This window comes from Hyla sarda, chromosome 13 (genome assembly GCF_029499605.1).
Source record: "Hyla sarda isolate aHylSar1 chromosome 13, aHylSar1.hap1, whole genome shotgun sequence".
Taxonomy (NCBI): Eukaryota; Metazoa; Chordata; class Amphibia; order Anura; family Hylidae; genus Hyla; species Hyla sarda.
Window position 1 is genome coordinate 35709200 of NC_079201.1, and position 16749 is coordinate 35725948.

At 46.1% G+C, this 16749-nt stretch overlaps 2 protein-coding genes across 6 annotated transcripts in view; one reads left to right on the top strand and one right to left on the bottom strand.

Annotated features, from left to right (window-relative positions):
* The window catches only part of HID1 (HID1 domain containing), a 94248-nt gene extending 89087 nt beyond the window's left edge, over nt 1-5161 (bottom strand). The window contains exon 1 of the mRNA XM_056550179.1: nt 4935-5161. Within this exon, the coding sequence (XP_056406154.1) occupies nt 4935-5000 (66 nt within the window). The 5' untranslated portion in view covers nt 5001-5161. The remainder of the gene's footprint in view (nt 1-4934) is intronic.
* Nucleotides 1-16749, top strand: part of CDR2L (cerebellar degeneration related protein 2 like) — a 35728-nt gene that overhangs the window by 2430 nt on the left and 16549 nt on the right. For 4 of the 5 annotated variants that reach the window (XM_056550182.1, XM_056550185.1, XM_056550184.1 and 1 more), the window contains exon 3: nt 15136-15248. In XM_056550182.1, the coding sequence (XP_056406157.1) occupies nt 15136-15248 (113 nt within the window). Of the gene's footprint in view, nt 1-5456; nt 6122-15135; nt 15249-16749 lie in introns of those variants that run through there. The other variant, XM_056550183.1, reaches the window with a different exon arrangement.

The window sequence follows — 16749 nt, forward strand, 5'->3', positions numbered from 1 at the left end:
CAGGGGGACTGTGCGATGGACACACTCTCATATAGACCCATATATAAATTTGCATAACTGGGTGCAAAGCGTGTGCCCATCGCACAGCCCCGTGTCTGGCGATAAATCACATCATTAAAGGGGTACTCCGGTGCTTAAACATCTTATCCCCTATCCAAAGGATAGGGGATAAGATGCCTGATCGCGGGAGTCCCACAGCTGGGGACCCCCGGGATCATGCACCCGGCACCCCGTTTATAATCAGTGCCCGGAGCGTGTTCGCTCCGGGTCTGATTATGGTCGACCGCAGGGCGGGCGGCGTGTGACGTCACGCCTCCGTGTGACGTCACGCTTCGCCCCTCAATGCAAGCCTACGGGAGGGGGCGTGATAGCTATCACGCCCCCTCCTGTCGGCTTGCATTGAGGGGCGCAGCGTGACATCACACGGGGGCGGAGGCGTGACGACACACGCCGCCGGCCCTGCGGTCGCCGGTAATCAGTCCCGGAGCGAACACGCTCCGGGCACTGATTACAAACGGGGTGCCGCGTGCATGATCCCGGGCGTTCCCAGCTGCGGGACTCCCGCGATCAGGCATCTTATCCCCTATCCTTTGGATAGGGGATAAGATGTTTAAGCACCGGAGAACCCCTTTAAAAGAAAAGATATTATGATTCTAAATAAATTTCATTGAATCTAGTAAAAATTGGGATTGAATGTCGCCTATTAGTTCATCTTTGTCTAAAAAGTATTTTATTGCACTTAGCCCTTTATTTTCTAAGCCCTTTTTTTTTTCTGGCAGTTTTAGGAAAACCGTCACTGCAGTTTTTGAGGCAAAAGTCAGAAATGTATCCATGATGGAGGAGAAGTATAAGTCTTTCCTTTTATGTCCTATTCCTTTTAGAATACATTTCTGGCTTTGGCTCAAAAACTGCAGTGCCAGTTTTCCAAAAGTAGAAAATTCGCCTTAGGCTACCACGGAAGAATTTCTGCATGAAAATTCTGCAGTAAATTGCGCAGAAATTTATTGCCCATTCACTTCAATGGAATTCCTGCAGCGGAAATTCCGCGGTGTGAACAGGTCTCCGAAATCATGCAGAATTTTCATGCGGAACTCCATGCAGAAATTTGGGCATGTGAACATAGCCTTATAATCAATTAAGAAAAAGGGAAGATCTAAAGAAAGCAAACATTTTTATTTCAACAACTTCCAACAAATACACCACTCAAAAAAATAAAGGGAACACTAAGATAACACATCCTATATCTGAATGAATGAACTCATCGTATGAAATACTTTCGTCTTTACATAGTTGAATGTGCAGACAACAAAATCACCCCAAAATTATCAATGGAAATCAAGTTTATTAACCCATGGAGGTCTGGATATGGAGTCACACTCAAAATCAAAGTGGAAAACCACACTACAGGCTGATCCAACTTTGATGTAATGTCCTTAAAGGGGTACTCCAGTGGAAAACATTTATTTTTAATCAACTGGTGCCAGAAAGTTAAACAGATTTGTAAATTACTTCTATTAAAAAAATCATAATCCTTCCAGTACTTATTAGCTGCTGAATATTACAGAGGAAATTGTTTTCTTTTTGGAACACAGTGCTCTCTGCTGACATCTCTGTCCATTTTAGGAACTGACTAGAGCAGCATAGGTTTGCTATGGGGATTTTCTCCTATTCTGGACAGTTCTTAAAATGGACAGAGATGTCAGCAGAGAGCACTGTGTTCCAAAAAGAAAATAATTTCCTCTGTAGTATACAGCCCCTAAAAAGTACTGGAAGGATTAAGATTTTTTTTAATAGAAGTAATTTTCAAATCTGTTCAACTTTCTGGCACCAGTTGATTTAAAAAAAATAAATAAATAAAAATTTCCACCGGAGTACCCTTTAAAACAAGTCTAAATGAGGCTCAGTAGAGTGTGTGGCCATCACGTGCCCGTATGACCTCTCTAAAACGCCTGGGCATGCTCCTGATGAGGAGGCGGATGGTCTCCTGAGGGATGTTCTCCCAGACCTGGACTAAAGCATCCACCAACTCCTGGACAGTCTGTGGTGCAACGTGGCGTTGGTGGATGGAGCGAGACATGATGTCCCAGATGTACTCAATCAGATTCAGGCCAATCCATAGCATCAATGCCTTCCTCTTGCAGGAACTGCTGACACACTCCAGCCACATGAGGTCTAGCATTGTCTTGCATTAGGAGGAGTCCAGGGCCACCAGCATATGGTCTCACAAGGGGTCTGAGGATCTCATCTCGACACCTAATGGCAGTCAGGCTACCTCTGGCTAACACATGGAGGGCTGTGCGGCCCCCCAAAGAAATTCCACCCCACACCATTATTGACCTACCGCCAAACCGGTCATGCTGGGGGATGTTGCAGGCAGCAGAATGTTTTCCACAGCGTCTCCAGACTCTCTCATGTCTGTCACATGTGCTCAGTGTGAACCTGCTTTCATCTGTGAAGAGCACAGGGCACCAGTGGTGAATTTGCCAATCTTGGGGTTTTCTGGCAAATGCCAAACGTCCTGCACTGTGTTGGGCTGTAAGCACAACCCCCACCTGTTGACGTCGGGGCATTTTGGTGCTTCGGAACCAATTACCAGGTTTCCATAGAACTGTGGTCTCAACATACAATGGTTTCAACATATAATGGTCATCCTGGAACCAATTAATATTGTAATTGAGGAACGTACGTGTGTGTGTGTGTGTGTGGATAGAGATATAGAGGGAGATAGAGACACACACCCCATCTGCACAGTGGCCCTGTATAATAATAGACAGTCCCCCAGTATCATGTCTATGTGTAAAAGGTTCATATAGGCAATATACCGGTGTTTACCCACCTGTGGCTTTGGATAGGGGATAAGTTATTTTGCGCTGGAGTACTCCTTTAAAGGAAATCTGTCACCTGCTCAAACCTGTCGGTACAGACAGGTAGTGCGGGTGAAACTGATGATATTGATACTTACCTGGTCCCGTTCGGTGCTGTCGTTCTCTGGCATCTTCCACTCCAGGCCCAACTTTGAGCATGGGCGGAGTTTAGTGAGGTCACCGCAGCTGTTTTCTAGCAGTGGGTCTCAGCAGAGAACAGCAGCGGTGACCTCACTAAGCTCCTCCCTTGCCCCAAGTGCTCCGGAGCAGAAGATACTGAAGAGGATAGCTAGAGAACGATAGCACAGAACGGGACCAGGTAAGTATTTGTTGTCATCAGTGCAGGTGACACCGATGACAGATTTCCTTTAAGTCTGCAATGTGTCCACCACATGTAACCTTCCTATTAAATGGGAAAACTGCAACAAGTCCACCGCTAAGCCACAACAAACCTGTTTGCACTAGAAAAACTAAATGGAAATGATCTATCTATATAGAGCGAGACACAAGCACATTGACCGACAGGCACAGAGAGACTTGCTATTCCCATTTCCACAGGTCAGTTTCAGCTTCTGCAACACCATTTTGGCGCATATTTGTCTGACGAAATTTTAGACAGTGCCATACCCAGCAACACCACTAGAGATGAGCGAACTTACAGTAAATTCGATTCGTCACGAACTTCTCAACTCGGCAGATGATGACTTATCCTGCATAAATTAGTTCAGCTTTCAGGTGCTCCGGTGGGCTGGAAAAGGTGGATATAGTCCTAGGAGAGAGTCTTCTAGGACTGTATCCACCTTTTCCAGCCCACCTGAAAGCTGAACTCATTTATGCAGGATAAGTCATCAACTGCCGAGCTGAGAAGTTCGTGACGAATCGAATTTACTGTAAGTTCACTCATCTCTAAACACCACAAACTGCATTTTTAACATGATAAGCATGCATTTTTTTTTCCTACAAATCTTAAAGCGAAACTGTAGTATTTAACGTATCCCCTCCCCACACAATAGGGTTATCCTATCCTAGAGTTTTTTTTTTTTGTTTTTTTTTGGGGGGGGGGGGGTTCAACCTCTGTTACCCCCCATGATTTCAAGAACGGGTCAGAATCACGGCACACACACACCGTGCATCCTCCATGGGAACACCGGATATACACAGGTACTGCACTTGTGTATCTCCAATGCTCCTATAGACAATACAGGTGCTGACTTGGCTCAATTACACTTTTTAAACGCTGGAGTGCCCCTTTAAGTCAGCCACTTTTTAAACGCTGGAGTGCCCCCTTTAAGTCAGACACTTTTGAAAAGCTGGAGTGCCCCCTTTAAGTCAGCCACTTTTGAAACGCTGGAGTGCCCCTTTAAGTCAGCCACTTTTTAAGCGCTGAAGTGCCCCTTTAAGTCAGCCACTTTTTAAACACTGGAGTGCCCCCTTTAAGTCAGCCACTTTTTAAACGCTGGAGTGCCCCCTTTAAGTCAGCCACTTTTTAAACACTGGAGTGCCCCCTTTAAGTCAGCCACTTTTTAAACGCTGGAGTGCCCCCTTTAAGTCAGCCACTTTTTAAACGCTGGAGTGCCCCCTTTAAGTCAGCCACTTTTTAAACACTGGAGTGCCCCTTTAAGTTAGGTCAAAAATGTCCAACAGAATTGTTGGTATAGAGATTTTATTTTTTTTTTTTATCATACATTTTTTTGTTAATAGAAATTGGAACATTTTTCGAGAAAAAAAAAGCCCCCGACAGAAATAAATGTAAAGTTTAAGTTTTTTTTCTTTTGTATTTGGTAACAGCAGTGTTAAGGTGCCTTAAGTTGGTGCAAAACTACAACTCCCAGCATGCCCGGACAGCCTTTGGCTGTCCGGGCATGCTGGGAGTTGTAGTTTTGCAACAGCTGGAGGCACCCTTGTTGGGAAACAATGGGTTACAGGGACACATATAGAACAATCTCAGTGACTGTCTTACAGCTGGAGGACCGGATCCATTGCAGCGCATGCACGTCCACCATATGTAACATGCATACACCTGCTCTATGGCTAAAGGTATGAACTCCGGCCGGGCCCCTCCCCCGGTACCTGGGTTTTCGTTGTGAGCTGAATGACGGCTTTCCTGAAGTTCAGCTTGGTGTCCGAGTTCCCCATCCCGGTACCGGCTCCGGTTCACGGCCCGGTCCAGATCCTTGACCAGATCCGCCTGCAGCAGGTAGGGAACCGGATCAGTCAATCAACGCAGGATGCAACGCCCCGCCCTCCTACTGCGTCACCGGGGCCCGCCCACTCTGCTGGCGTATGTGTTGTTGCTCTCTTGGCCACGGTGACCTCGTTAGACCCCGCCCATATAAAGTAGCCCCGCCCACAGGTCAGGCCCGCTTGTAATATCGTTTATGTGTGCGCGCGTTATGCATGACACGTTACTGCAGTGACCCTGAAGCCACGCAGGGGTTAAGGATGCAGGATTCCCGGATGATGATGTCGGCGGGGGAGGAGGCCGCGCCCTCCAATCAGCTGTTTCCCAGCTTGGATGTTAAGGGGCGGGGCTTAGCCGGTCCAGGCCCAGGGATGTGACGGGATGCTACGGAAAACCGGGATAGAGGACCAGCACCGGGAAAAGCCTGACAAGCCGCTGGGATACGTGCAGGTGTATGGGGGGGTCAGCTCCTGTAGGGCATTCTATATAGTGTTATATAATGTTACCCTGCTGTGCTGGTAATACTTCATGTGCCATACTGCACCCACATATACTGGGCATTGTACTCAGTGCCAGGGCCTGCACCATAGATTGTCCCCCTCTGGGTTAGCATTGGGCTGCCCATTCTTATGAATGCACCAAATCTCTCCAGGTGCAAGATAAAGCTTTGTTGTTACAGCAGGATTACAATGCCTGCAGTGCCCCTATAGGAACAGACCCTAAAACGCGTAGTGCCCCAACTGATCTAGGACAAAGAGAGCTGGCGGTCACATAGTTACACGCTAACGACACGTATGACCGGCTAATGATGGACGCCTAGGCCAATGTGCATGGGTCCACTCATAACATAGATCCGGGCGTTCCTTGCGTTGGAATCTGGAAACCCCTTTGTACCAGGTAGGGTTGGGTTGAGTGACAGGGAGAGTTATCATAGGGGCCAAAAAAAAAAAAAAGTGTCAGTATTACAGTGAGAGTTCCAGCTATCCAACCGGACCAATGTTGGGAGCAGGAAGAATGGAAGAGTTCCACAGTGAGGAGGACGAGCCTTGGTATGACCACCATGATCTTGAGCAAGGTAAGGAGTGTATTGGAATTAAGAGGGTCCATCCATCTACTTACATCTCTAAGGGGGCGTCTTACAGCAGTGCAGTCTTTCCCGCCTAGTGTGCCTACGGCTTTCAGCTGTCTGGCATGCTGGGAGTTGTAGTCTCACAACAGCCAGAGTAGGGCTGGGTGGTATACCGGTTCATACCGAATACCGAAATTTTTTTGCTGCACGATATGAATTTTAACCCATACCGCAATACCGGTTTGGCCCCTCCCCCTCGGGAATGAATTGTCAGCCCAGCGCTGCGCTGTCCTCACATAGGGGAACTAATCATATGTGACCCGCGAGTGCTGTTCTGCCCTCCCCCCCAATTAATTATCAGCCCAGCTGATATGTCATATGTCACCCGCAAGCGCTGCCCTCCTTGTCCTCCTGTTTGTTGAGGCCGCCGGCACTGACACGCTATACCAGTGGTCTTCAACCTACAGATGTTGCAAAACTACAACTCCGAGGATGCCCGGACAGCCGTTGGCTGTCCGGGCATGCTGGGAGTTGAAGTTTTGCAACATCTGGAGGTCCGCAGGTTGGAGACCACTCTATACTGTATCCCTATTCCTGGTCTGCAAAAGGTAAACAAAATAAACTTTCACTCACCTTCCCCGTCGGTCCGGACCAGCTTCCTGGGGACGTGAACGTCGGAAAGCCGTCAGCCTATCAACAGCCGCGGCGATGTTCCACCTCGGCCGGTGATAGGTTGAGCCCGATGTCATGTAAGAAGCTGGCTTCTTACATGACAGTGGGCTCAACCTATTACCAGCCAAGGCTGAACATCGCTGCGGCCGGTGATAGGCTGACGGCTTTCCGACGTTCACGTCCCCAGGAAGAGCGTAAGGCCAACGTAGGAACATGCCTTAAAGTTCTTTTGTATTTGGGAACAGCAGTGTTAAGGTGCATTAAGTTGGTACAAAACTACAACTTCCAGCCTTTGGCTGTCCGGGCATGCTGGGAGTTGTAGTTTTGCAACAGCTGGAGGCACCATTGTTGGGAAACAACAGGGACACCCCAGGTAAAAATGTGTATTAGGGTGCGTTCACACAGGGGTATTTGTCAGCGGATCCGCTGACAAAGGCCCCTAAAGTGCTGCCCTCTTTGTGCCTGCTAATAGCGGCAATCCGCCGCTACCAGCAGACACACTGTGATGTGCGATGTGTATCCGCACATCCCGCATATCGCGGCCGCTCTCCCCGGCTCCCTGAGCTACACAGAGAGCGGCCGCGATGTGTGAGAGTACACTGCAGGGTAACTCGCACATCGCTGTGTTTCTGCTGGTAGTGGCTGATTGCCGCTATTAGCAGGCACAAAGAGGGTAGCACTTTAGGGGCCTTTGTCAGCGGATCCGCTGACAAATACGCCCGTGTGAACGCACCCTTAATGTGCATAAAGAAGCCAAGGAAAGATGGAAAAATCTCCAAAAGGCACCAATTACAGATTAGACATTCTTATAATATGTCAACAAAAGTTAGATTTTATTTCCATCATTTACACTTTCAAAATAACAGAAAACAAAAAAATGGCATCTGCAAAAGTTTGGGCACCCTGCAGAATTTATAGCATGCACTGCCCCCTTTGCAAAGCTGAGACCTGCCAGTGTCATAGATTGTGGGAAGACCAGGTGATGTCAATCTCAAAGGTTTTAAATGCCCAGACTCATCTGACCTTGCCCCAACAATCAGCCCCATGGGTTCTTCTAAGCAGTGGTCTAGAAATCTGAAACTGAAAATAGTTGACGCTCACAAAGCTGAAGAAGGCTATAAGAAGATAACAAAACGTTTTCAGATGTCAATATCCTCTGTTCGGAATGTAATGGCAGTCATCAGGAACAGTGGAAGTGAAAGCAAGATCTGGAACACCAAGAAAAATAACAGACAGAACAGCTCGCAGGATTGTGAGAAAAACTATTCAAAACCCACGTTTGACTGCACAATCCCTCCAGAAAGATCTGGCAGACACTGGAGTTGTGGTACACTATTCCACTATCCAAATATGGTCTTCATGGAAGAGTCATCAGAAGAAAACCTCTTCTACGTCCTCACCACAAAAATCAGCGTTTGAACTTTGCAAATGAACATATAGACAAGCCTGATGCATTTTGGAAACAAGTTCTGTGGACCGATGAGGTTAAAATTGAACTTTTTGGCCGGAATGAGCAAAGGTACGTTTGGATAAGAAGGGGAACATAATTTAAAGGGGTATTCCAGGCAAAACCTTTTTTATATATATCAACTGGCTCCGGAAAGTTAAACAGATTTGTAAATTACTTGTATTAAAAAATCTTAATCCTTCCAATAGTTATTAGCTTCTGAAGTTTTCTGTCTAACTGCTCAATGATGATGTCACGTCCCGGGAGCTGTGCATGATGGGAGAATATCCCCATAGGAACTGCACAGCTCCCGGGACGTGAGTCATCAGAGAGCAGTTAGACAGAAAACAACATCTCAACTTCAAAAGCTAATAACTATTGGAAGGATTAAGATTTTTTAATAGAAGTAATTTACAAATCTGTTTAACTTTCCGGCGCCAGTTGATATATAAAAAAAAAAGTTTTGGCCTGGAATACCCCTTTAATGAAAAGAACCTCTGTCCAACTGTTAAGCATGGGGGTGGATCGAACATGCTTTGGGGTTGTATTGCAGCCAGTGGCACAGGGAACATCTCACGAGTAGAAGGAAAAATGGATTCAATAACACTTCAGAAGATTTTGGATGCTAACTTGATGCCATCTGTGAAAAAGCTGAAGTTAAAGAGAGGATGGCTTCTACAAATGGATAATGATCCTAAACACACCTCGAAATCCACGGGGGATTACATCAAGAGGCGTAAACTGAAGGTTTTGCCATGGCCTTCACAATCTCCTGATCTCAACATAATAGAAAATCTATGGATAGACTTTAAAAGAGCAGTGCGTGATAGACAGCCCAGAAATCTCAAAGAACTGGAAGACTTTTGTAAGGAAGAATGGGCAAAGATACCTCAAACAAGAACTGAAAGACTCTTGGCTGGCTACAAAAAGCGTTTCCAAGCTGTGATACTTGCCAAAGGGGCCAGTACAAGATATTAACTCTGCAGGGTGCCCAAACTTTTGCAGATGCCATTTTTTGTTTTCTGTTATTTTGAAAGTGTAAATGATGGAAATAAAATCTAACTTTTGTTGACATATTATAAGAATGTCTAATCTGTAATTTGATGCCTTTTGGAGATTTTTCCATCTTTCCTTGGCTTCTTTATGCACATTAATACAAATTTTTACATGGGGTGCCCAAACTTTTGATCCCCACTGTATGGCTGTCCAGGCATGCTGGGAGTGGTAGTTTTGCAACAGCTGGAGACACATTGGGTGGGAAACTTTGCCTTTATGGTCTATTCACACGGCAGAATTTCCACCAGAGGAATTCCGCCTGAAATGAAAACCCCGTACACTTCTATGGGTTTCCACCTTCCCGTTGATGGAATTCCGCTAGCGGAAATTCTGAAGTGTCAACAGGAGTGGAGAAACCCATAAAAGTGAATGGGGTTTTCCTTTGAGGTGGATTCCGCCGTGTGAATAGACCTCTACGTATGAGGATTATGCGTTCATATTCAGTCGGATGTACTAGCAGTCTACTTGTTGGTTAGTGTATTTGGTTTGTGTTTGATGTGCTCCTGTCACAAATTGTCCCATAATGGCTCCACAGAACACGAATTGCACACATGACACCATGAATTAGTCAGGACTTTTTGACTTTCTCAACTGCTTCGTCTTTTTAAGTTCAAAATCAAGAAAAAAACCTGACAGGGTACGTTCACATGTGTATTTTCTGCTGCAGATCTGCTATAGCAGATTTTGCTTCCCTCTGAAGTCAATGGGCATTGAGCAGCATAATCTGCAGCAAAAATATACATGCATGAACGTACCCATAAATACATGATAAATCTGTAGAGAAATTCAGAACAGAGAGTGACACTGTTAGGTGCTGCCCCTGGCAGCAGCTCCTCCATCACTTTCTATTATTCCGAGCGAGGCTTCTGTGCTGCCATCTTTTAAAGGGGTACTCCGGTGCTTAGACATCTTATCCCCTATCCAAAGGATAGGGGATAAGATGCCTGATCACGGGAGTCCCGCCCCTGGGGACCCCTTTGATCTTGCACGCGGCACACCGTTTGTAATCAATCCCCGGAGCGAACACGCTTCGGGGACTGATTACAAACTGGGTGCCGCGTGCAAGATCACGGGGGTCCCCAGCGGCGGGACTCCCGTGATCAGGCATCTTATCCCCTATCCTTTGGATAGGGGATAAGATGTCTAAGCACCGGAGTACCCCTTTAACACTCTTGCTGTGGCCACAGAGGAGCCAAAGTGGTAGTGGAGGCTGTGCCCTGGCCCTCAGTATGTGCGTCCTCCCAGCCTGCCATGCGTGTGTGGAGGGGGGACTGTACACCCAGCTTGGCGTTCTTCCCCTGCCCTGCAGCCTGCCCCTTGTAACAACTCTGTTCAGCCAGCCCTGGCCCCCTACTGCACCTCCTGCCACTGCTGTCACCCTCCCTCCTGCTGCACCTCCTGTCACTGTTGTCATCTTACCTGCTGCTGCACGTTTTACTTTTACGTTATACTTCATTAATGACATCTCAAAATCCAGAAAAAGTGCCATAAGTGCATGGGGGGAATTTATCATTGTATATAGAGCTTCTTTTGTCAAGAGTTTTATTTTTTTATTTTTTTTTTGCGCAAAATTTGATAGAATTCTTCATAACCATGTCTACAGTTAAGTTTACCATAGAGCACTTTCTACTGTAGAATTGAATTTATTAACTGTGTGGTTTAAAAAAAAAAAAAAGTGTTCTAAAGCATCTGAGAATTATATTAACTATTTTTGGACAGTTAAGACTACTATTCCCATCATGGACAGACTCTGCCCATGATGGGAGTTGTAGTCCAGGGGCTGAGGGGCAAATCGCAGCAGGTCATTCTCCAGAGACCCGCTGCGATCTGCATTTATTAACTGTAAAAGCCGGCGGAACATGCGGCTACACTGCACTGCCGCCGGCTCCTGTATGCTGTATCACATTTCATAATCCCTGCCCGGGAGATGGGAGCGCTGATTGGTGAATAGCTATTCACCAATCGGAGCTCCTGTCTCCTGGCAGCGGGGATTAGGAATTATGAGAGAGATATACAGGAGCCGGCGGCCAGCGCAGTGTAGCCGCATGTTCCGCCGGCTTTTACAGTTAATAAATGCAGATCGCAGCGGGCCTTCGGAGAATGACCCGATGCGATCTGTACCTCAGCCCCTGGACTAAAACTCCCTTCATGGGCAGAGTCTGTCCCATGATGGGAGTAGTTGTAGTACCGCAGCAATGAGGGATGGCACATGCACATCCCCTGGCTGCGGGACTTTTAGGACTACTACTCCCATCATGGACAGACTCCGTCCATGATGGGAGTTATTGTCTAGGGGCTGAGGTGCAGATCGCAGCAGGTAATTCTCCAGAGACCCGCTGCAATCCGCATTTATTAAGTTAACAAGCCGGCGGCACATTCGGCTACACTGCATGATAAAAAGCTCTTATTGGTAAAAAGTAGAGATGAGCAAAGTTACAGTGATTCAATTAGTGACGAACTTCTCGGCTCGGCAGTTGCTGACCTTTTTGGCTCCCCGGCTGTTGTTAATTTACAACTCCCAGCTTGGTCAGACAGCTAAAGATTGTACAGCAAAGCTGGGAGTTGTAGTTTTAAACAGCTGGAGAGCCACTGGCTTGGGAAAGCAAACATGAACTAAGAAATCAACTCTGTAGTATGTTCACTCCATGAATGGGGAAACTAGATCAATAGTCCTGATGCTGAAAACCAGTGACCTAAAGGAAAGCAACAAAATGAATACATGTTGATTCCTGCTAACCCATGCCCCAACAGTAAGGAAAATAAATAAAAGAATGAATTATCAAATCAGTCAGTAAATGAAAATCAAAAATAAAATAATTAAAACTAGAGATAAAAAAATATATAGAAAAGCCACCTTTTCTCCCCCAAAAAAGTGCACACCTCCCCAATTTCATACTCCATGACGCAAACACATTTTGTGTAAGGTGCTCAGGTATTAACTTGTTCCTGTCAAGCAGAAAGTACATTTTGCAATAAATAAAATAATCATACCAAGCTGCTGGTTTTAGTTTCTTCTTTTCCTATCTACATTTATGCTGTTACTTAAAGGGGTATTCCAGGAAAACAACTTAGATATATATATATATTTATCTCAACTGGCTACAGATTTGTAAATTACTTCTTTAAAAAAATCGTAATCCTTCTAGTAGTTATCAGCTGCTGAAGTTGAGTTGTTCTTTTCTTTCTGACCACAGTGCACTCTGCTGACACCTCTGCTTGTCTTAGGAACTGTCCGAAGCATTAGAGTTTTGCTATGGGGATTTGCTCCTACTCTGGACAGTTCCTGAGACAAGCAGAGGTGTCAGCAGAGAGCACTGTGGTCAGACAGAAAAGAACAACTTAAAAGAGAACTCCGGTATGGGTGGGAAAAAACAACTTATCCCCTATCCTAAGCATAGGGGTAAAGTGTTAGATCGCGGGGGGTCCGACAGCTGGGGCCCCCTGCGATCTCCTGTACGGGGACCCGGCTCGCTGCTGCTCAATGCAGGAGCCGAGCGTTTTCGACCACAGCCGAAGCTGCGGCCGATTGCCCAAGGGGGGCGTGTCGGCCGCAGCTTGGAGGGGGCGTGTCGGCCGCAGCTTCGGCTGTGGTCGAAAACGCTCGGCTCCTGCATTGAGCAGGAGTGAGCCGGGTCCCCGTACAGGAGAATCGCGGGGGGCCCCAGCTGTCGGACCCCCCCCCCCGCGATCTAACACTTATCCCCTATGCTTATGTTTTTTTTTTTCCATACCGGAGTTCTCCTTTAACTTCAGCAGCTGATAACTATTGGAAGTATTAAGATTGTTTAATAGAAGTAATTTACAAATCTGTTTACCTTTCTGCAGCCAGTTGATAAAAATGTTTTTTTTTTCCTGGAATACCCCTTTAAATCTCCTTGATGATCACCCATTTACAAAGGCTGCATATAAAGCTAAGGGAGGGCAATAAGGGGTATTCTTGCATCTTGCAATAAATTGTATATTGCTAGGGCTTACCTTCCTAGGCAGCTTCCATTCAGCTTCTTCTTGTCCTCTGATGCTTCTGTCTTCTGCCTGCTTCCAAAACAAGCACGGAGAGCAGGACCTGCTGGCTCCGCCAATCACTGGCTAAAGCGTCCAGGTCCTGTTGCCAGTGCTCGCTTGCAAGCTGACAGAAGCCAGGGACCAAAAGGAGACAAATAGGAGCTGCAGTGGACTGAGGAATAGGTAAATACAGCTGATGTAATAAGACTTGGTCTGCAAAACCTTGCTCCAGTTCCAAAGACCCAAAACACTCCTATGTATATAGGGAAACCTGTTCTTGGGCCTGTCTGATGTTACTTTATGAGCCTCCATCACAGTTTCTTTAAAAAATCTCATGCAAAATGAGTGCAGCACGCAGTTCTTGGCTGGTAAAATGACAAAAAAAACAGTGGATCTCAATAAAGTTTGTAGTAGGGCTGGGCAGAATCCCGGTTCATACCGAATACCGAAATTTTAGTGCTGCACGATATGAATTTTAACCCATACCGCAATACCGGTTTGGCCCCTCCCCCTCGGGAATGAATGAATCAGCCCAGCGCAGCGCTGTCCCCCCATCGGGGAACTAATCATATGTGACCTGCGAGCACTGTTCTGCTCCCCCCCCCCAATTAATTATTAGCCCAGCCCAGTGCTGTCCCCATCAGGGTACTACTCACATGTCACCCGCTTGCGCTGCCCTCCTCGACCTGTTTGTTGCGGCCGCCGGCGCTGACACTCTATACCGGTGGTCTCCAACCTGCAGACCTCCAGATGTTGCAAAACTACAACTCCCAGCATGCCCGGACAGCCGTTGGAGACCACTGCTCTATACTGTGCGGTATCACTATTCCCGGGCTGCAAAAAATAAACAAAATAAACTTTAACTCACCTCCCGTTGGTTCGGTACCGGCCTCACTTGTTTCCTGGGGACGGGAAGGTCAGACATCCGTAAGCCTATCACCAGCCGCAGCAATGTTCCGCCTCGGCCGGTGATAGGCTGAGCCCACTTTCATGTAAAAAGCCGGCTCCTTACGTGACAGTGGGCTCAACCTATCACCGGCCGAGGCAGAACATCGCTGCGGCCAATCATAGGCTGGCGGCTGTCCGACTTTCCCGTCCCCAGCGTAAGGCCGACGTAGGTGGGTTAAAGTTTATTTTGTTTACCTTTTGCAGCCTGGGCATAGGGATACTGTACAGTATGGAGTGTTAGCACCGGCGGCTGCAACAAAGAGGACAAAGAGGGCAGTGCATGCGGGTGATATGCGAGTATTTACCCCGATGTGGATGTGGGCTGATAACTAATATGGGGGGGCTAGGAAATACCGTTATATACCGTGGAACCGCCAAAAGTTTAAAAAATACTGTGATACACACATTTAGTCATACCGCCCAGCCCTAGTTTGTAGCACTACTTTGGTTTCTGTCATATGACCGATCCGGCACCGCAATCTTTTTTCGGTTTGCTGTTATGAAGGAAGAATGGAAATAATAACAGATGTGAAGAAGCCCTTCCTCAGCAATAAGGCATTATTTAAAAGCATGTTTGTTCTTTAAGATCCAGCCGACCATTGTTACGTATCCTCTTTGTACTTTCAGAATCTCATTACCTTAGAGCTTCCATTGTGTTTTCAATGAATTATGGATGTGTGGTGCCTGACAGTCTAAAACAGTAATACATTTTCTGATTAAAGAACTCTTGGCTGTAAGATATGACTATTACTTGGGCAGGGACATTCATATTAGAATATGTTTTCCAGGGGTGTAATTAAATAGAATTAATGTCATGTATCATACAGCTATGTTTTATATTCCCAGTAATAAAAAATGCAATTTATGAGCCATTATATTATTCTCATCTGATTAGATCTGCATCTGGCCGCAGAACTGGGGAAGACTTTGCTGGAGCGCAACAAGGAATTAGAAGTATCTCTGCAACAGATGTACCTGAGCAACGAAGACCAGGTCCAGGAGATTGAGGTAATAGGGCAGCACCCATAAGTAAATAAAGAATTATGTGAACGACTTGCCTGTAATGTTATATTACCCATAAAGTTGCTGTAGCGGGAAATAAGTGGCTGCCCGCAGCTTATCCAAGAAATAATAGTTGATCATTGACAGTTTGTACATATACAGTGTCTTGACACTGTTCACATTAATGTTTGGGGCCTCTGTGGTGGCATTTTGTTGTCAGAAGTCAATGGCTCCAATGGATTTGAGTCAGCTTAGAGTTTTTAGTTTTCAGGGGAACAGTCTTAAAGTGAACCTGTGGAGGAAAAAAAGACCGATACCGGCGCCTAGTGCATTGCCCTCAGTAACAAGGCAGTGAGAAAAGAGGATAGGCCCAAGGACCATATAGATGGCCGCTCACCTTGGGTTTGATGAATATACGCCTGTCACCCCAGAGAAAATGGAGTACTGAGAGTCGGAGTAGCCGCTGCTTGCCTCTTCAGGTTTCAGGATCCAGCTGCACTGCTGGCCTGGATGCAGAGTAGGAGAAACTTCGGGAAAAAGAACCCTTGAGCGATGGCGCTGCGACTCCCTCCAAATGATGAGGATGGACAGAGAGATATTTTTAAGGTTCACGGTGGAACCACTTTTATTAGCAATATAAAATAACAAACATGAGATGACGCATTTCGGGAGGTGCCCTCCCTTCCTCAGATCAGGAAGTGAACCTGGACTTTTAAACAATTTATGAAATTTCAGAAGTTGTGATAAGTATACTGACATGTTGAGAGTATATGAGACTTAACTCAGTCCGTAGTCCAGGCACTCTGCTTTCTAAGGAAAGCAGAGCAGAACTGAAGAGGCACAGCGTTCAGGGGAGCAATTCTGTCCCTTCAATCTAGCGATCAATGGAGTCTCAGCAGCTGGATCCCTACAAAATATTAGTGTGACAACAGTTACTTCTCTTTATGTCTCCAATATGGCTACTGCACCAGACATATAGCCTCTTCAGGAAACTGGGTGAGCTGTGGTGGCCAGCTGCAGGGTGGCAATAGGTAGATACAACTCCATGTATACCATAATATTGGTCCCCTAGGTGGACTTAAAATGTGTAAAAAAAATAAAAAAATAAAAAAAAAAAAAAAATTTAAATCAACCCCTTTCCAAATTAGAATTAAAATTGCGCTCTATTCCTATTTAAAAAAAAAAAAAAAAGCTTGAAAAACTGTCACATTACATAAAAAGGGAATCTGACAATGTTCACCATATGCAAATCGGTGCAGACATTCTGGAGATATTGATCTTGTTGCTAAAAGTAAATTTCTTATTCTGCGCAATGGCGTTGGGCCGCTGTTTGAGCAGTGCTTTCTCCCACCTGCTCCTACTGATGTTACCTCTTCCATCATGCCGTGAGATTGAAGCAGAGATTAATATGCATGATAGAGGTGATGACATCATCCGGAGCAGCTAGAAGAAAGTGTTCCATGTACAAGAACGGCTTTCGAACAGCTGCACCGTTTTTTTTTTTTGT